Source organism: Salvelinus fontinalis, chromosome 23 (assembly GCF_029448725.1).
Source record: "Salvelinus fontinalis isolate EN_2023a chromosome 23, ASM2944872v1, whole genome shotgun sequence".
Taxonomy (NCBI): domain Eukaryota; kingdom Metazoa; phylum Chordata; class Actinopteri; order Salmoniformes; family Salmonidae; genus Salvelinus; species Salvelinus fontinalis.
Genome location: NC_074687.1, coordinates 50242782 through 50264796, shown reverse-complemented (window position 1 = coordinate 50264796; position 22015 = coordinate 50242782). Strand labels below are relative to the sequence as shown.

At 40.0% G+C, this 22015-nt stretch overlaps 1 protein-coding gene across 1 annotated transcript; it reads right to left on the bottom strand.

Annotated features, from left to right (window-relative positions):
- Positions 1 to 6652: 6652 nt before the first annotated feature.
- Positions 6653 to 14383, bottom strand: LOC129821456 (gastrula zinc finger protein XlCGF17.1-like). Its single transcript, XM_055879137.1, has 2 exons — positions 13748 to 14383; positions 6653 to 10253 (listed from the first exon to the last, which is right to left on the bottom strand). Exons 1-2 carry the CDS (start codon positions 14124 to 14126, stop codon positions 9460 to 9462), a joined length of 1173 nt encoding a protein of 390 aa, XP_055735112.1. The 5' UTR covers positions 14127 to 14383; the 3' UTR covers positions 6653 to 9459.
- Between the last annotated feature and the right edge of the window lie 7632 nt (positions 14384 to 22015).

The window sequence follows — 22015 nt, the reverse complement described above, 5'->3', positions numbered from 1 at the left end:
TGCCCTTCAAACTGTTAGACTGTTAATCCATATTCAGCTACTTAGTGTCAAGAAAAAGTATGTGAACCCTTTGGAAATATCTGGTTTCTGCATAAATTGGTCATAAAATGTGATCTTCATCTAGGTCACAACAATAGACAAACACAGTCTGCTTAAACTAATAAACAGACAGACAATATGTTTTCATGTCTTTATTGAACACACCTTGTAATCATTCGCAGTGCAGTGTGGAAAAAGTATGTGAACCCTTGGATTTAATAACTGGTTGACCCTCCTTTGGCAGCAATAACCCACACCAAACGTTTTCTATAGTTGCGGATCAGACCTGCACAACGGTCAGGAGTAATTTTGGACATTCCTCTTTACAAAACTGCTTCAGTTCAGCAATATTCTTGGGATGTCTGGTGTGAACTGCTCTCTTGAGGTTATGCCACAGCATCTCAATCGGATTGAGGTCAAGACTCTGGCTGGGCCACTCCAGAAGGCGTTTTTTCTTCCGTTTAAGCCATTCTGTTGTTAATTTACTTCTGTGTTTTGGGTCATTGTCCTGTTGCATCACCCAACTTGAGCTTCAATTGGAGGACAGATAGCCTAACATTCCCCAGCAAAATGTCTTGAAAAACTTGGGAATTCATTTTTCCGTCGATGATAGCAAGCTGTCCAGGCACTGAGGCAGAAAAGCAGCCCGTAACCACGATGCTCCCTCCACCATACTTTACAGTTGGGATGGGGTTTTGATGTTGGTGTCTGTGCTTTTTTTTCTCCACACATAGTGGTGTGTTTTCCTTCCAAACAACTCAACTTTAGTTTAATGTATCCACATAATATTTTGCCAGTAGCGCTGTGGAACATCCAGGTGCACTTTTGCAAACTTCAGACATGCAGCAATGTTTTTTTTTGGACAGCAGTGGTTTCTTCTGTGGTGTCCTCCCATGAACACCCATTCTTGTTGAGTGTTTTACGTATTGCATACTCATCAACAGAGATGTTATCATGTTCCAGAGATTTCTGTAAGTCTTTAGCTGACGTTCTAGGATTCTTAACCTCATTGAGCATTCTGCACTGTGCTCTTGCTGTCGTCTTTGCTGGACGGCCACTCCTAGGGAGAGTAGCAACAGCGCTGAACTTAATCCATTTATAGACAATTTGTCTTACCGTGGACTGATGAACATCAAGGCTTTTAGAGATACTTTTGTAACCCTTTCCAGCTTTATGCAAGTCAACAATTCTTAATCTTAGGTCTTCTGAGATCTATTTTGTTCGAGGCATGGTTCACATCAGGCAATGCTTCTTGTGAATAGCAAACTTTTGTGAGTCTTTATTATAGGACAGGGCAGCTCTAACCAACATCTCCAATCTCGTCTCATTGGTCTCCAGATTAGCTGACTCCTGACTCCAATTAGCTTTTTTAGAAGTCATTAGCCTAGGGGTTCACATACTTTTTCCAACCTACACTATGAATGTTTAAATTATGTATTCAATATAGACAAGAAAAATACAATAATTTGTTATTATTTATTATCAAATTTGTTGACCAATTTATGCAGAAATCCAGGTCATTCCAAAGGGTTCACATACTTTTTCTTGCCACTGTAGATGTCATGTATTGTCATGTTATGTTCTCTACAATGAATCATCACCAAGTGAAATAAAGTTGATAAGATATTCTTAATAGACATTAAATAAAAAATGGTTGTTCAGAAATTATTAATTATTATGTTGCTCTCATGAAATGAACTAAATATTTCACAATCATTATCACTACTGATATTCACAGAGAATAATTACAAGGATCATATTTCTCAGTTGCATTGACCTGCAGACATCAGACACCCCCTCTCCCTTATGCACATGTGACTGAAATGTAACCAATCACACAAATCACTGAGACAGTTTTGATGGCCCAATAAAAAAACTGCATGTTTCTGCCAGCCAATGTGATAATTCCAGTGCAGTACATGTGTAAAGGCTGTAGAGGGATAATTACAGTACAGTACATGTGTAGAGGGATAATTCCAGTGCAGTACGTGTGTAAAGGCTGTAGAGGGATAATTCCAGTACAGTACATGTGTAGAGGGATCATTACAGTACATGTGTAAAGGGTGTAGAGGGATAATTCCAGTGCAGCACATGTGTAGAGGGATAATTCCAGTGCAGTACATGTGTAAAAGGTGCAGAGGGATAATGCCAGTACAGTACAGGTGTAAAGGGTGTAGAGGAATTATTCCAGTGCAGTACATGTGTAGAGGGATAATTCCAGTACAGTACATGTGTAAAGGGTGTTGAGGGATAATTCCAGTGCACTGATTATTGACTGGAGACTGGGGCAAAGGTTCACCGTCCCTAGTGGAATGACAACAACATGGCTGCTTGTTAAAGAAGAGATGGAGGGAGAGAGAGAAGTAACCATATGCTGAAAACAGGTCCCTAGTGGAATGACAACATGGCTGCTTGTTATATAAGAGATGGAGGGAGAGAGAGAGATAACCATATACATTGCACATGGACCGTAAGAAATCCTGAATGTATTGAAATGCCTGGGCTCGCAGGGGATGTGTTAATTCATAACCCATCATTTATATCTGTTCATTCATAACCAATCATTTATACCTGTTAATTCATAACCAATCATTTATACCTGTTAGTTCATAGCCCATCATTTATACCTGTTAGTTCATAGCCCATCATTTATACCTGTTAATTCATAACCCATCAATTATACCTTTTGCTCGAAAGGGGCGGTTCAGGCAAGCTGGCACGCTCCCTGACCTTACTTCTAGAATATAGAATAGCATGCATGGTTGCATTTCTCCAGCCCCATCCCTCAGCTTTTTACCGAAATGGGCAGGGAGTACGCTTCGCTATTGTTTCTATTGCTGATTGCTGCCCCTGTTACTCCTCAAGGTCCAAGGACTGTATGTTATTTTCAGAGGTAGACTGGCTCTGGCAGCTAAAATAGTCAAATATTCCACCTAAATGTGAATCGATTCTCAATTGCGATACATTTCTAGAAACATAAATCGCTGTACTTTCATATCACATCAACAAAATTTCACACAATACTTAAATATCACATCAAAATAATTTCACACAATACTTTCATATCACATCAAAATAGGTAACCAGTCGCGACACCCCAAACGGTAAAACAAATGAGTTTCTCGTCATTTCTCCTTCCTTCAGGCTTCTTTTTCTTCTTTGGACTTTATATGGAGGTTGGCAACCAAATGTAAGGTGCATTACCACCACCAATTGGACTGGAGTGTGGAGTTCATCTTTCAATCACCCACGTGGGTATATACCAAGACAGTCATGAAGAGGGCACAACAAGACATTTTCCCCCTCAGGAGTCTGAAAAGATTTGGCATGGGTCCCCAGATCTTCAAAAGGTAATACAGCTCCACCATCGAGAGTATCATGACCGGTTGCATCACTGCCTGGTATGGCAACTGCTCGGCATCTGACCGTAAGGCACTACAGAGGGTAGTACGAACGGCCCAGTACATCACTGTGGCCAAGCTTCCTGCCATCCAGGACCTATATAATAGGCGGTGTCAGAGGAAAGCCCATAAAATCGTTAGAGACTCCAGTCACCCAAGTTCTAGACTGTTTTCTCTGCTACCGCACGACAAGCGGTACCGGAGCGCCAAGTCTAGGACCAAAAGCCTCCTCAACAGCTTCTACCCCCAAGCCATAAGACTGCTGAACAATTCATAAAATCACCACCGGACAATTTACATTGACCCCCCCACCCCCCTCCCTTTTGTGTACGCTACTACTCGCTGGTTGTTTGTTACCTATGCATAGTCACTACGCCCCCACCTTCATGTACAGATTACCTCAACAAGCCTGTATCCCCGCACACTGACTCGGTACCGATGCCCACTGTATAAAGCCTCGTTATTGTTATTCTCATTGTGTTTCTTTCTATTATTACTTTTTATTTGAGTCTACTTGGTAAACGTTTTCTTCTTCTTGAACTGCACTGTTGGTTAAGGGCTTGTAAGTAAAGCATTTCACGGGGAAGTCTAAGTTGGTGTCTTGACGGATTTGTAAAAAACAGTTTTTTCATAAAACACTATATATATATATTTTTTTTTTAATGTTGCTGACACCCCTCCCCAGAGGTGTCTCATTATTGGGATTCATTGCTGAGTCCTACCTGTAGCTCACTATGAGGTGTCTAGTGATACAGGTTAAGGGCCCTGGTGGAGATTGGTGGTTGGTAGCGGAGTCGATGGAACAAGCAGGTTTGGACACGGCCATGTTATTATCCCACACACAGTCTCTGTGGTTCATATGAACCCCATTCCTGGGAATTTGATTTGATTACAAATCGCCCCTGTCTGTTACCACAGAAGGGTTCCATTCCCAGCTAGGTTACAAGGCGCTTTGTCGCCAGTACCTATGACTGGTTGATAGGGGAAACCTCCTCCTATAGACAAAGTAATTAGGGGAAAACGGTTTAGTAAACTGAAATAAAACAACAAACCTGTTTAAAAAATGAAAACTATTCCAAAACTATCTTTGACTCAAACTAAAATAGCCTAAAATAATAACCAGCATGAATTATGTTCAGTTTGAATAATTTATATCTTAATTTTCAGCAAAAATAGAATTGTGTTTTAAATAATAAATAATTTTTTTTATGTGGTTTTAAGCTTCTGAACCTGGTGGCTGGTAAATGCTTCCATGGGATGGCAATGTTTCAAATAGACCTAGCTTGTGTATCACTCACTTGCTACCGCCAGAAATACTTTAAGAAATGAGGATATTGGAAACTCCTTTCAATTCGTATTAACAGCTTAAAGAAAAGAACATTGGCATGAATTACCCTCTGTGAACAAGAAGCACAACATTACAAATATTTTCAGAGATGTGAGATAATTAACTTGTTCTCTGTAATATCGTATAGCTTTGCAATCATGACATTACATACTTTCGAGGTAAATAGGCGTGTTTCTCGACTCATACCCTGACTTTAAAACAGGATTTCGTGAGAATTAGCTTTGACAATGTGAACGTGATTGGTCGACTGTCTCTTGGACGGGCGTTATATACTCTTTGACATTTTCTGGAATAGTTTTTATTTGAACACGTTTTTGTTTACTTGCCTGCCTATTGAATTTGGAATGCACTGTTCATCTCTGAAACTCACTGAGATAATTCCTTTGATACAGCAGTAGCAATACAGGGATATAACATCTACAGGAATGATTATGAGGGAGGTGTTGCTGTATACAGTGCATTCGGAAAGTATTCAGACCCCTTGACTTTTTCCACATTTTGTTACGTTAAATTTAATTTAGTTGGCACACCTGCATTTGGGGAGTTTCTCCCATCCTTCTCTGCAGATCCTCTCTAGGTCTGTCAGGTTGAATGGGGAACATCACTGCACAGCTATTTTCAGGTCTCTCCAGAGATGTTAGATCGGGCTCAAGTCCGGGCTCTTGCTGGGTCACTCAAGGACATTCAGAGACTTGTCCTGAAGCCAGTCTTGCATTGTCTTGGCTGTGTGCTTAAGGTCGTTGTCCTGTTGGGCGGTGAACCTTTGCCCCAGTCTGAGGTCCTGAGCACTTTGGAGCAGGTCTTTCATCAAGGATCTCTCTGCACTTTGCTCCGTTAATATTTCCCTCGATCCTGACTAGTCTCCCAGTCCCTGCTGCTGAAAAACATCCCCACAGCATGATGCTGCCACCACCATACTTCACCGTAGGGATGGTGCCAGGTTTCCTCCAGACGTGATGCTTGGCATTCAGGCCAAAGAGTTCAATCTTGGTTTCATCAAGCCAGATAATTTTGTTTCTCATGGTTTTAGAGTCCTTAAGGTGCCTTTTGTCAAACTCCCAGCAGGCTGTCATGTGCCTTTTACTGAGGAGTGGTTTCCATCTGGCCACTCTATCATAAAGGTCTGATTGGTGGAGTGCTGCAGAGATGGCTGTCCTTCTGGAAGGTTCTCCCATCTCCACAGAGGAACTTTGGAGCTCTGTCACAGTGAACATCAGTTTTTTGGTCACCTCCCGACAACTGTGTCTGTCCCAAACTCACTGGCTGGAAACTCTGAGGGCCCAGAATATTTTATACAATGTCGCCAACTTGCTATCAGGAGTTTTGGGCCGACCCAGTTGATTGTTGATACAATGTTTCAAGTTCGTTGTAGACAAGCCATGTGCAGCAAATGTGATTTATAGGATATTTTCTACCTGCAGGCTGCAATGTTTTTATTTGTTGGCTTTATGTAGGCTATTTTTACATAGTTGGCAATGGCAATAAAAGTTACTTTTAGATTTGAATAATTTTCATTTAGATTTAGATAGAACGTAGATTAATCACAGACAATGATCTTGAGATACTATTATAAATTAAATGAAACTGTTCCACGAAAATGTGCATATGAAAATCATAACTGGCACGCAGATCGGTAGAAATGGTAAGATAACTTGGCACTCCAAATGGAAAAGGTTGCCGACCGCTGGTGTAGCCCATTACCGGAAACTTCAGGAGCATAAAGGCAGAATTTCTCTCTTTTCTGGTTAGGTTATCTTGATCTCTGGCTGCCTCAAGTCATTTGTGTGTCTTAATTATTTAATCTAACAGCATGTGTCTTAATTATTTAATCAAACAGCATGCTTAAAGCATCAGACCAGTTCAGTACATATAGTTGATTTTATTAAAACAAATGGAGTGTGTATATATATGGAAAAATACATACAACATTTCAACCAATCAATTGGTAGAATGAACAGACGACTCTTGGTTGACCAAGATTTATTTTAGGTGGGAACAGCACCAGAACATGATTTTGAGGCTCCTGAGTGGCGCAGTGGACACTGCATCTCAGTGCTTGAGGCGTCAATACAGACCCCCCGGTTCAAGTCCAGGCTGTGTCACAACCGGCTGTGATTGTGAAATAAATAAAGGTTACATTTTTTTTTATTTATTAAACATAGTTCATTCAGAAAATTCAGACCCCTTCCCCTTTTCCACATTTTGTTACGTTACAGCTTTATTTTAAAATGGATTAAAAAAAATAGAATCCTCATTAATCTTCACACAATAATGAAAAAGTGAAAACAAGTAAAAAACAGAAATACCTTATTTACATAAGTATTCAGACCCTTTGCTATGAGACTCAAATTTGCTTTCAGGTGCATCCTGTTTCCATTAATCATCCTTGAGATGTATCTACAAATTGTTCGGAGTCCTCCTGTGGTAAATTCAATTGATTGGACATGATTTGGAAGAGCGTGAATGTTGTAGCTATGTTTGCTAGAAAGCTACCGAGGTGTCTGACTAGCTGTTGTTGTTGAAAGAGCGTCCCGTCCACTAGATTATACGTTACACTGGCAGCATCGCCTGACCTAAAAGACGCACATCCACATCTGCTGACTGGAGTGGGCAACGCAGTGGAGGAACCAAACGTGTATTTTTAATTTATTTCACAAAAGCTTAATATTATATTAAGTCGTTCAAAGAGAAGCATGTGTTGATAAATTCTCACTCATTAAACACTAATCAAAAACAAACTTTACACCCACTAAATATTTGCATTGAACCATACTTCTGACATGGATAATTTTGACCCCAGAGGCATATCTTTTATCATAGCCAAAATGTGGCTTATTACATTTTTCATGACTTTGTCAATCAACTTTTTCTTAATAAACCAAAATCATGGTTAAGTGTTTCTGTATCAATATGGACTTTTAACAAATTCAAATCCTTTGGAGTCATTTTGACCCCAGCCAAAAGCACCTTTGATAAATAGGACGTTTATTTCAAATCAAAATCACATTTTATTGGTCACATACACGTGTTTAGTAGATGTTATTGCGGGTGTAGCAAAATGCTTGTGTTTCTAGCTCTGACAGTGCAGTAATATCTAACAACTAATATCTAACAATTTCACAACATATTCCCAATACACACAAATCTAAGTATTTTAATCTAGGTTTCTCTGTAGACATGATAGACACCTGCAGACACACAGTATAGGGCCTCCCATGTACTCTCCTAAGATTGGACTTTTCTATACCACGTATCACGTCTGTGTACAGTTCATTCGGAATACAGTTCATTCATAAAGTATTCAGACCCCTTCACTTTTTCAACATTTTGTTACATTACAGCCTCATTCGGAAAAAAATTCCACTCATCGATCTACACACAACACCCCATAATGACAAACCATTTGCAAATGTATTTACTTAAGTGTTCAAACCCTTTGCTACAAGCCTCAAAAATTGCTTTCAGGTGCATCTTGTTTCCATTAATCATCCTTGAGATGTTTCTACAAATTGATTGGAGTCTACCTGTGGTAAATTCAATTGATTGGACATGATTTGGAAAGGCACACAACCTGTCTTTTTAAAGTCCCATAGTTGTCAGAGTGAAAACCAAGCCATGAGGTCAAAGGAATTGTCCATAGAGCTCTGAGACAGGATTATGTTGAGGCACAGATCTGGGGAATGGTAACAAAAAATGTCTGCAGCATTGAAGGTCCCCAAGAACACAGTGGCCTCAATCATTCTTAAATGGAAAAAGTTTGGAACCACCAAAACTCTTCCTAGAGTTGGCCACCCGGCAAAACTGAACAATCTTGTTATTTTGGTATTTTATTAGGATCCCCATTAGCTGTTGCAAAAGCAGCAGGTACTCTTCCTGAGGTCCACACAAAACATGACATAATATAGATCAATAGACAAGAACAGCTCAAGGACAGAACTACATACATTTGGGAGAAGGGCCTTGGGAGGTGACCAAGAACCCAATGGTCACTCTGACAAAGTTCCAGAGTTCTTCGGTGTAAATGGAAGAATCTTCCATAAGGACAACCATCTCTGCAGCACTCCACCAATCAGACCTTTATGGTAGAGTGGCCAGACGGAAGCCACTCCTCAGTAAAAGGCACATGACAGCCTGCTTGTTGTTTGCCAAAAGGCACCTAAAGGACTCTCAGACCTTGAGAAACAACATTCTCTGGTCTGATGAAACCAAAGTGTAACTATTTGGCCTGAATGCCAAGCGTCACGTATGGAGGAAACAAGGCACCATCTGTACGGTGAAGCATGGTGGTGGCAGCATCATGCTGTGGGGATGTTTTTCAGTGGCAGGGACTAGCAGACAATTCAAGATCGAGGGAAAGATGAACGGCGCAAAGTACAAAGATTTTCCCACTGATATCCATATAATGCCGAAACCAATAGAACAGGGGGCAAACATTTAGGGTTCTTCATTGTGACATCATTAAAATACTCCTACTACAATGTTAAAACATTCTACATTATGACATCATTAAAATACTCCTACAATGTTAAAACATTCTTCATTGCGACATCATTAAAATACTCCTACTACAATGTTAAAACATTCTACACTGTGACATTAAAATACTGCTACTACAATGTTAAAACATTCTACATTGTGACATTATTTTATTGATGTCATGAAACAACTCCTTCATGAATGTATTTTCTGATGCTTGATCAGAGATCTTTTATCAGAGTATCTCTTGTCACACTGATCACAGCTATAAGATTTCTCTCCTGTGTGTGTTCTCTGGTGTACCGTCAGATCACTAGATGTAGTAAAAATCTTCCCACATTGAGCACAGCTATACGGTTTCTCTCCTGTGTGTGTTCTCTTGTGTGATACCAGGGTGCTTAACTGAGTAAAACTCTTCCCACATTGATTACAACTATGAGGCTTCTCTCCTGTGTGTGTTCTCTGGTGTGATACCAGGGTGTTTGACTGAGTAAAACTCTTCCCACATTGATGACAACTATAAGGCTTCTCTCCTGTGTGTGTTCTCTGGTGTCGAATCAGATGGCTTGATGTGGTAAAACTCTTCCCACATTGATTACAGCTATAATATTTCTCTCCTGTGTGTTTTCTCTGGTGTGATACCAGGGTGTTTGACTGAGTAAAACTCTTCCCACATTGAGTACAGCTATAAGGTTTCTCTCCAGTGTGAATTCTCATGTGTACTTTTAGTGAATCTGATCTTAAATAACTCTTCCCACATAGATTACAGCTATAAGGCTTCTCTCCTGTGTGTGTTCCCTGGTGGATTTTAAGTTCTGATGAAGATTTGCAACCTTTCCCACAGTAAGAGCAGCAGTGAGATTTCTTCCCTGTGGGTCTCTGCTGGTGTTTCTTGAGGTGTTTTGACGTGGAGAGACTCTTCTCTACCTTCTCAGCATCATGAGGTTGTTGAGGCCCCCCACAGGATCCACGATAGTCACGTCTCTGTCCTGTGTGAACAACAACGTCAGACAGGTGGTTAAAGGGCCACAATAGCAGAAATCCACTGTAAAAGGTGAGGCCAATAGCGTAGCCATGATGTTGTACAAACAATGATGTCTGTAATGAATGTTGAACTTATTTGACAATTGTCTTAAGACAGGCAAGTGAGCAACAATAGTCAAATATTGTCTTGTTTTCACATTAGTAGTAACATCAACGATTGTAGGCTAGAAATATGTTTTTAAAGTTGTTGAAATCCAAAGCAGTGTGCCAGACGACTTTTGGTCTCCAATATAGGCCCCTTTCTGAAGGTCTATATTATTGTTAGGTGAAGTTATGGGTCCTACAGTAGGTCTATGTTATTGGTATAACTAGTGGTTTCCGCATTAGCATGGAGGAGTTTCTGTAAACAAATTGCGTTTTAGCAACCACAGAGCGCAGAGAGCGATGCACCTAACAATAACATAGACCTACTGTAGGACCCATACCTTCACCTCACAATAACATAGACCTACTGTAGGACCCATAACCTCCTCACCTAACAATAACATAGACCTACTGTAGGACCCATAACTTCACCTAACAACAACATAGACCTAGGACTATAAATCATTTAACATTTCAGGTGAAACATGGAAACTAAAATGTCTTTGTCAGGACATTTCATCACCAGATAATTTTGTCAATAATCCCACTAGGCTGCTCTTTAATGTGTTTTCCTGAATAAAGGAAAATAGCTCTGTGTGTTGTACAATAGCCTATCCATCAAGGAACAGTTCTCAACACATTATGAGCTAAGTATCTCTGTGTCCAAACATGACGAACGAGACCCTACAGTAAATCGAGCAGACAATAAAACATTATAAACATCAATTTGTTAGGGATGTTGGATCCAACGTGGAGCATGGCATAACTGTCTTTACCAGAGTAATGAATGAAGAAGTACTTTGATTGTTGTTGCATGTCATTTGACCGTCATTCAGAAAATGATTTCCTGGATCAGCTGATGATAGTTGAACATGTGACTGTACACTTTGGGTGTTGTCAATAAAGTTAAGGTGACTCTCGGTTGGAACCATTGGATTTAGCAAACTCTGAAATGATTTAGGATTTCTGTGCCCATCAAAACTGTTTTCCCAGCGTAATATAAAGAGAAACTAAATGTTACATAGGTAGAGAGGATTTCAGAGATCTGAATACAAAAAACTGTCCCACAGCAAGATCCAGTATTTAAGTTGAAGTTCATCATATGACAAGCTTAACGTTATGACGATAAACTACTGTTCCCTGAAGGAGTGAAACTAGGTACAACATACTATCAATTCCACATGTTATGACTATAACTACTGTTCCCTGAAGGAGGGAAACTAGTTACAACATACTATTAAATCCGCGCCTCGCTGGAAGCCTTGCCTTCCACAGGTGATGAACGCGAGGCTCGGATTTATTCCTTAAATTTAATACCGCTCCTCACCGACCCAGGAAGGGGCGGGGCCAAACAGGTGTTGTACCTCGTTTCCTTCCTTCAGGGAACACTAATTATAGTCATAAAGTTACACTCCCTTTCAGTCGGTCAACTTCGGTACAACATACATATGTTGGAACATATGAGGAAATACAATCATTCCCCATGCTGACCCAAACGGATACTAAATTAAACGGCCCATGACAGACCACCCAGACCTGACCCTACAAGATGCGTCAGTTTTGTCAATTTATTCTTTGTCTTTCGTTTGAAACACTCCTGTCAATGTTGAGTAAGGACGCACACCTAATTACACATATAGAAGTAGGACTTGTGTACATGGCCTGCGCGCAAATGTAGGCTTATAAATGTGCCCACTTGGGGATGTCCGATAGTATTTCTGATTGTCTTAACGCACCACCACTAATGAGCCGAGGAGCTTCTCAAAGCAAATTTCTCTTCACCTCAAACCGCAAGTAAACAAAGTCTACTCAAAATCAATTACAGATGAGAATAGTTCCTCAAAGTATTTGAAAAATATTTCCATCTCTCACTTTCGATAACCACTCGGCACGAAAGGGAAAAATGTAATGCACTGATGCAGTGGAAATGTCATAAAATACCTGATTACTTCTTATCCCTTTCACAAACAGCCTACAGCTGTCTCTGTCCCGAACTCACTGGCGAGGGAAACAGAGCCCAGAATATTTTATACAATGTTTCAAGTTCGTTGTAGACAGGCCATGTGATTTATAGGATACTTATTTGCAATGTTTTTATTATTTATTTTTAACGTTTTATTTGGCTTTATGTAGGTTATTTTTTTTACATAGCTGGCAATGGCAATAAAAGTTACTTTTTATTTTAATTTAGATAGAATGTAGATTAATCAGACAATGATTTGAGATAATATTATAAATTAAATGAAACTGTTCCACAAAAATGTGTATATGAAAATCATAACTGCCACCAGATCAGTAGAAATGGTAAGATAATGTATGTTGCCGACTGCTGGTGTAGCCTATTACCAGCAACGTCAGAATTTACAAAGGCCAGCAGGAGGAGGTGGTTCAGGAAGAGTTCTCTATCTTCTGGTTAGGCTGTATTGATGTAATGGCATGAAAATAAATTGGCTGAATATTATACAATGACTTATCAACAGCTCTAACAATTTGACCCCCACAGGAAATCTACACTGGCAATTCTAGAATATACTATATAGCCAAGAAACCTGGTTAAACTATCCTTATGACATCATGGATGAATTCTAGAATATACTATATAGTCTAGAAACCTGGTTAAACTATCATTATGACCTCATGGATGGTCAGTCCTTGTATTCATAGTGTAGTGAATTCAGGGGGTAGCCCTGAGCTGAACTCAAACCTGGGTCCACTGACGGTCAAGCCAACACCTTATAACTGTTATGCCAAGATCTCTGAACTTCTTGACGAGGTCCCTAGGTTTTGGGTTACGGTTGATACAATAGCTTTCTCTATGAATTTGAGAGTGGTTACATTTCTCCAGCCCCATCCCTCAGCTGTTTACCAAACCAAGTCTCAGGGTTGACATCGTGTTGCTGTTTAAAACTAGGTTTCCCCTTTAAAAAAGCCACATCAATCAATCTGCAGTTGAAACAATAACAAAGCTGTCATTCCACCACTGTTTTGGTAAAATAAGATTATGGATAGGGCTGAAGAAATGTAACTACTCTCAAATTCATAGACAGAACGATGGAGGCAAAGACTGATCATCCATGATAACAGCTTTATAGTTTTAACCATGTTGAGGCTATACAGTGTTGATTTACATTGTTTCTAAACCTTGGAGTAAAAAAATATTATTTGGGGTTCTGATGGGGTACAACAGTTGAACTAAGCTCATGAGGTAAGTGTTATATTCTTCAAGAATCAATGGCTATAAATAAATAACTTAAAGGCCAAATATGGATGTAGCAATTGCATATTTCCCCTTTAACACCACACATCAGTTCAACAACTGCCGAGTTTGTGCCTCTGTATTTAAGACAGTACTTACTAGTATTAATCAGGGCCAGGTTTCTCAAAACCATCTTACGGCTAAGTTCATCGTTGGATGCCTTAAGATGAGCCTGGAAAACCGGCCTCAGATATCCAGTGTCCTCCTCTTCTTCCTCGTTCTCCTTTTTCGATGTGACAGTCATCTCCCCCGTCTCATCTTTCACTCCAAATACTGCATCCTCCTCTTTCACTCTGAACGCATCTTCCTCTTCCTTCACTGTAACGCATTTCTCTTCTTTCACTGTAACAGCCTCACACTCTACTTGTTTTTGTATTGTAACAGCCTCCTCTTCCTCCTCCTCTTTCACCAGAGCTTCTTTCTCCGTCCAGCAGACCCCCTCTTCTTTAGCAGGTAGAGAGTAGCTTAGTGACCTCATGGTCGGATACGTTAGCTAGCTAGGCTAATGCTAACTTAACCAGCCCGCTAGCTGACTAATAACAACAACACCGTAAATATGAAATTAAATCGGATTATAAACTAGACGACAGAAGTGGGTTCATAACACAGTGGCTAATATACACTAAAGCGTCTAAAGAAGCTGATTGGTTTAGCTATTTTGGCTAGCAAGCTACCGAGGTGGCTGACTAAGTGTTGCTGCTGTTGAAAGAAGCGTTCCGTCCACTAGATTATACGTCACACTAGCAGAATTGCCTTAAAGTCTCATACTGCCATCTGCTGACTGGAGTGGGTAACGCAGTTGAGTAAAATGTATATTTAATTTTCAGACAAAAAGTTAAAGGGTAGGAATCAGGGACGTCGCTAGGCCTAAAATATTCATTCGACCACCCTAAATAAATCAATATCAGTCAATATATTTTTTCTGTTATGTATTTTTTTCGTCAACCGTTCCATCGCATCTTAAACTTTTTATCGGCCGGCACTAGGACCGGGGCGGCTGCTGCTGCACTAGTGACTGTTAGACTTTCTTCAACAAAGATGGCAGACAGAAATACTAAGAGAGAGGAGTACCCCTACACAGAACTGAACTGGATCATAGATGGCGGACAGAAATACTCGGAAAGAGGGGTACCCCTACACAGAACTGAACTGGATCAAATGACGGACAGAAATACTAGGATGGAAGCAAATGTAAGCGATTATAACATCATAACGAGCCATGGAAAAACATGTACAGTTGACAGGAATGTTAGAGACAAACGATTATGCATTTTTTATCATAAAGTTCATTTACGAAAATTGCGATTTAGCAAGCTAGCTCACTAGCTGACATTAGCCAGTTAGCTGGCTAGCTTAATGTGTGTTGTGACATGAGTATGAAATTGTCCTTCTGGTTGTTTTAGGGACTCCTGAAACAACCAGCAAATCAGGCTGTCGTTTTGGGAAACAGTGGATGTATAGAACCTAGCTAGCTGAAGAATTTACTGCAAATGGAATGTACAATTTTGTAAGCTTGCCTTGCTGATATTTGCCATGCAGATAGATGAAATAACGTAGCTAGCTATATTCTTGCTTATTGTGCAGAGGATGATTTAAAATGCCTGTATGCCTATGGATGTGTAGCTAGCTATCTAGCCGATCTGTGTATGGACCCAAACGTTTGGTATACATATTAGTTCAAAACCTAGCTATGAACCTCAGCTATCATAGCCAGTTGTATCAACTTCAAAACAGCCTGAATTACATTAATGAAGCCTATGGACTGAGTAGAATATAATATGATGTTGTGCCAAGGATGCAAGTCGTATATACATGTAGTTATTACCATGCATGAGATCCCCACATTGTAGCCTGTACATTTAATATATTCACTGATCATGTACTCTACCTTGGCAAATAAAGGTGCAGTTTAGGTATGAATGTCTTTGGGATTATTTTAGGAGTATCAAATTCCAATCTTTGAATGACACTGTGTCTGCATGTATATATTACAATTATACACTTCAACAGTGTTTACCAATCTTGGTCCTGGGACACCAATGGTTACACATTGTAACTAATAGACTAGAAACAGGACTTAACTAGTTAATTCATATATACAGAAATATAATTTTAAAAACAGAACACTACACTTCCTATGCATCATGTAAATACTCTAAAACCAGTTCATCTCAACATCTAGTTTCCTTAACCTGCATTGATCTGATAAACACAGGATAGGTATAGTATTTAATCAAATTACACTTAATTTCAACCAGTAGAGAATGTGAAACGCTTTATTGAAAAGCTCATTATCCAAATGTTATAAATACAAGTAGAAAGAGGAGGAAGGGAAGCGCTACTAAGGTACACAATAGTACATTTTGGTAGATAGAAGGTGCTCTTTGGTAAAAGGTGTAAATTGGTCATCAAAAAGAAAGGAGGACCAAGGCTCTCTTCATATAATTAATTAAAATGCCTTTATTAGTATGGTATGTTCAATAGAAACAAAGTTTTTTAAAAACCTCCGCGTTTCGGCTTCATGCCTTCGTCAGGGAGTACAAAAAAAAGGAATACAATGTCTCCTCTTTTGAACAGCTTTTCCAATTAGCCCTAATTGGAAAAGGGAGTGGATACAAAATTGATTGGACACACCTAGTAAGCAATACTATACACATTAAAAGGTGAAATACTGTAGCTATGTTATCATAAAAATACAACTCCAAGCTAGAAGTATCAGAACACTAAAAGGTAGTTCTAACCTTAAATATGTCTGGGAGAAATGTCAAGAATAAGAAAGCAATATATTCCATAGTACACTAGAACACAGCAAAACATGTACAACAACAGTCTAAACATAGCTGAGGGCAATTGAGCAAAATGTCCACTAGATGACAGCAAATGGACCCATTACGACCCTACAGGAAGGGTGAGAAATCCATATCTTCATTTAAACCAGGATATTTAGTGGCCTGTAGTTTGTAAATCCAAAAACTTTCCCTTTGGTTCCAATCTATAGATGACATGAATGGTTTTACAGTTAATGAAATGCTTGACGTAATACTCCATTTTGGAATTTGCGATCAGGAAACAGACTACAGTGTCAAATCTGCTGAATTGGAGAATCGCTTCTTGAATCGGGGCTACAGCTTTCAGGTCCTGAAAGATGCCGGTATAAGGGCTGGATTACTTGACAAAGAGAACTTGTTGCGAAGGGGGGTGCCTCGTGATACATCAGAGAGAGTGTATTTTGTTACAAAATACAGCACTGAAGCAGAGAACATTAAAAGAATCATTAATAATAATTGGGGAATCATCCAAAGTGATACTCTACTACGCCAAGTCTTTCCTGAGCCACCAGTCATAAGCTTTAAGAGATGCCCTACCCTAAATGACAAATTAGTCCACAGTTATCTTCCGGGTGACTCTCAAAAAACTTGGTTTGACCACAAACCCAAGGGCTCTTTTAAATGTAACCATTGCAGTAATATTGCACAGAAGAAGTATTTTGTTGACACAACTTCCAAAATGGAGTATTACGTCAAGCATTTCATTAACTGTAAAAACACTCATGTCATCTATAGATTGGAATGTCCACAGTGCAAGGTGTTCTATATTGGATGGACAAAGTGACTGGGGGAGAGGTCTCCACAAACACACACAATTCCCCACAGTTCTACTATGAAACCTGACACCTTCACACTAGTGTTATAGTCTATTACTCCAGAAAGTACACATGATTGGTCGCCCCCACGTCCAGACAGTACACATGATTGGTCGCCCCCAGGTCCAGACAGTACACATGATTGGTCGCCCCCAGGTCCAGACAGTACACATGATTGGTCGCCCCCAGGTCCAGACAGTACACATGATTGGTCGCCCCCAGGTCCAGACACCACCTGGAAAACTATCCATGTCCAATCTGAATAAATGTGAGGCAGCTTCCAATGGGACCAATCAGATTATACTCAGTCCTATACCGTGTATCCACCTATAACTTATACTAATAAACTACAATTATATAGCTGTTCCTGTGTAACTGCAATGTTGTTTTGAGAGGTAAGCTAAAGTTATGTAATAACATAGTAACAAATGTACACTAAATGTAAAATGTTAACATTATGACTTTATATTCTCAAAATAAATATATTACATTTTGTAAAAGCAGGAATGTAAATCGTAAAGCCACATAGTACTATTGGAGTGTACTCCACCTCCTGTTTTATAGATGTCATGCTGGCCTGGCAAGGTACACATTGTGACATCTGATTGAAGGAGGGAAAATATTAGGACTGATAGAGCTATAGTTTTCAAAAGTGTTTAAATAGTTCTCAGTAGCAATTGCCAACTATTAAAACAAACACAAAAAACATCTGCATATTTTTTCACATGAAGTATCAGAATAGAATAGCCAGTTTCTGTCACGCCATGACCGTAGAGAGCTTTTTATGTCTCTATTTTGGTTGGGTCAGGGTGTGATTTGGGTAGGCATTCTATGTTCTTTTTTCTATGTTTTGTATTTCTTTGTTTTGGCCGGGTATGGTTCTCAATCAGGGACAGCTGACTATTGTTGTCTCTGATTGGGAACCATACTTAGGTAGCTTTTCCCCACCGATGCGTTGTGGGTAGTTGTTTTCTGTTTAGTGTTCTTCACCTGACAGGACTGTTTCGGTTTCGTGTATTCTCTTTGTTATTTTTGTTTAAGTGTTCAGTTTCAATAAAAGTCATGAACACTAACCACGCTGCGCTTTGGTCCAATTCCTCCTCATCCGACGACGACACCCGTTACAGTTTCATTTAGATAAGAGGACGTTAGATTTATAATTACCCATTTGCCTATGTCAGCGGACATCCCTGGCCAATAAAAATATTTTTGAGATTGCATCTCTTGTTTTTTTTTCACAGTGAGCCCCAATGCTGCTTGCATGGAACTCAACAAAGTTGTTGTTGGCCTCCTCAGCAGCACAGACTACCTTTGTCCGAAAGGCACGGGAAGTGTCTTTGTACCTGCTGTACTATAGCTCACCAGCTGTGAACACAAAAGTATTCAGTGGATACATTATTAAACATGATAAAAGTATTCATTAAGGAAACTTGAAACAATTGAACGAAATTAAATTTGTTCCACTCATTAATTGTATTAACAGTTTGATATAGTAAGACTACAATATTCAACAAGTTTGCCTACTTAATTCAAACCTCTACTGTTGATTCTAAGACAAAATGGCCAAGTTTTCAGCCACCGTCTGAAAACCTGAGCCATACTACTATATTTTGATAAAGGTTATAATCTATGAAACTATGACATTTAGATAAATCACTCAGCCGTTTGGATTTGATCTATTTTGTCATATGAACAGGTGAGTGTAAATGATGCATTATTAATCCCAATGTTAAATTAAATGATGTTTTATGTTGAACACTAGTAGATTTGATGTCACAAAACCGTTTTGTCAACTACACATGAACACAACAACATCGAATTGACACAACGTTTGCTACGAAAAGGCTGATCTCTGAGGAAGATTGAGGGCATAGGGTGTAAACGACTAAACTAGTGTCATAACAGTTATGAATTGCTATAAGACGATATAATAAATATTATAGTCATGGTGGTTAACCTTGCCTAATGTCAGTCTTCAATGAAGCACTTGTTGTTTTACTGAAAGGTCAAACGCAAATGAGAAGTATCGCGTAGTGTAGGTAGGCCTGACATCTTCCATGATATGTTGTGACACTTAAAAAAAATAAAAAATACTCTTCAGTATAAAAGCCATCAACAGTCACATGAAACATTCTTTCACAAAAAAAGAGGCTTCAGCAACCCACAGAAAGACGCCCACGTTTATATATTGTTTTTGGAAAACACATGGTGACATGTAAATACAAACTTATCATTACAATCTTTATCATCTGTGATGCTGATAATATGCAGTATGTTTTCCAAAGCAGTATAGCCATATAGTCAGTATAGCCTTATAGTCAGAAGAAGAATGAGTGTGTCTGTATGTTTATGTGGTATACGTTGGATCTTGGACAAGCCACAGTGATGGAAAATAAATCCCTTCAGTCTGTCTTTATTGTATATCATGATACCTGTGAGGCAAGTTATGATGTGAGGCATGTTATGATAAAAAGACAAACCAAACCTTTTGTGTCATTTGAAACTAAATTTAGAAATTAGGACCGGGGAGAATAAAGAGGATCAGGGGAGAATCAATGTACCTTTTAGCAAATCAAATTTATTTTAAAGTTATACATTTGTACAGTATATGCTGAAACCATAAATACATGTTATGGTAGATGTCATATTACATGATGGGATCTACCATATTCTAAAATGTAACATATACAGTATGTTACATTTTACAATATGATATGAAGTAGAAAACTGCTACCTAACCTGTTCACTGCTAGAGTAAACGCACAAACAACATAGGTTTTAATTATAGACATAGAGCAACAAGTAGAAGTGTATTCCGAGTACAAAAGTAAATCAGTATCAAAGTGCTTTTGGAATAGGTGGGTATATAATAAGCATTTACAAACAACAAGGGACTTTGCAGTTTGATGTCTGCAGCTCAACTTATTCAACCAATTAGGCAACAGCACACAGCCAAGACTTGGTGATTGTCCACTGAATCCTGAAAGAGAAGACAACTTCAAGAATGACGCAACTGTAGATCACAGAGAAAGAACAACAGTACAGCACTTTATCCAGGCTGAGAGGTATTAAGGAGCTGGTCATTTTCTGGCCCTGTAGGCTAGAATTAGAATCCTGAACATAATGTGAGGTGCAGTAGGGAGCCTGTCCAGGGTGCAAATCAGTGGAGGGGGATCTGAGAATGCAGGGATTCCAGCAGGGTGGGAGTTGAAATAGTCAAATCTGGAGCTGACAAGGGCTAGAATGTAAATGACATGTGATCATCGGGGATGATGTAACACTGAGAATGGGCAGGCATTCCTTAGGGCTGGAATGTAAATGACATGTGATCATCTGGGATGATGTAACAATGAGAATGGGCAGGCATTCCTTAGGGCTGCAATGTAAATGACATGTGTTCATCTGGGATGATGTAACAATGAGAATGGGCAGGCATTCCTTAGGGCTGGAATGTAAATGACATGTGATCATCTGGGATGATGTAACAATGAGAATGGGCGGGCATTCCCTAGGATAAAGAGCATCTCCGTTGCTGATTATGTGATGTCATCCAGGTGGAAATGTCACCTGCATATCTGATGGAGGAAAAGAGATAAGAGATAAGTTGAGTGTCCTGTCAATATGTTGATCTATATGTACTGTACATGTGTGTGTATGTGTATATATATCTTGGTCTATATACTCTAAATTCCAAGCATCTGCCTCTAACCCTAGGAAGCTCTTTGCCACCTTCTCCTCCCTCCTGAATCCTCCTCCCCCTCCTCCCCCCTCCTCCCTCTCTGCTGATGACTTCGTCAACCATTTTGAAAAGAAGGTCGACGACATCCGATCCTCGTTTGCTAAGTCAAACGACACCGCTGGTTCTGCTCACACTGCCCTACCCTGTGCTTTGACCTCTTTCTCCCCTCTCTCTCCAGATGAAATCTCGCGTCTTGTGACGGCCGGCCGCCCAACAACCTGCCCGCTTGACCCTATCCCCTCCTCTCTTCTCCAGACCATTTCCGGAGACCTTCTCCCTTACCTCACCTCGCTCATCAACTCATCCTTGACCGCTGGCTGCGTCCCTTCCGTCTTCAAGAGAGCGAGAGTTGCACCCCTTCTGAAAAAACCTACACTCGATCCCTCCGATGTCAACAACTACAGACCAGTATCCCTTCTTTCTTTTCTCTCCAAAACTCTTGAACGTGCCGTCCTTGGCCAGCTCTCCTGCTATCTCTCTCGGAATGACCTTCTTGATCCAAATCAGTCAGGTTTCAAGACTAGTCATTCAACTGAGACTGCTCTTCTCTGTGTCACGGAGGCGCTCCGCACTGCTAAAGCTAACTCTCTCTCCTCTGCTCTCATCCTTCTAGACCTATCGGCTGCCTTTGATACTGTGAACCATCAGATCCTCCTCTCCACCCTCTCCGAGCTGGGCATCTCCGGCGCGGCCCACGCTTGGATTGCGTCCTACCTGACAGGTCGTTCCTACCAGGTGGCGTGGCGAGAATCTGTCTCCGCACCGCGTGCTCTCACCACTGGTGTCCCCCAGGGCTCTGTTCTAGGCCCTCTCCTATTCTCGCTATACACCAAGTCACTTGGCTCTGTCATATCCTCACATGGTCTCTCCTATCATTGCTATGCAGACGACACACAATTAATCTTCTCCTTTCCCTCCTCTGATAACCAGGTGGTGAATCGCATCTCTGCATGTCTGACAGACATATCAGTGTGGATGACGGATC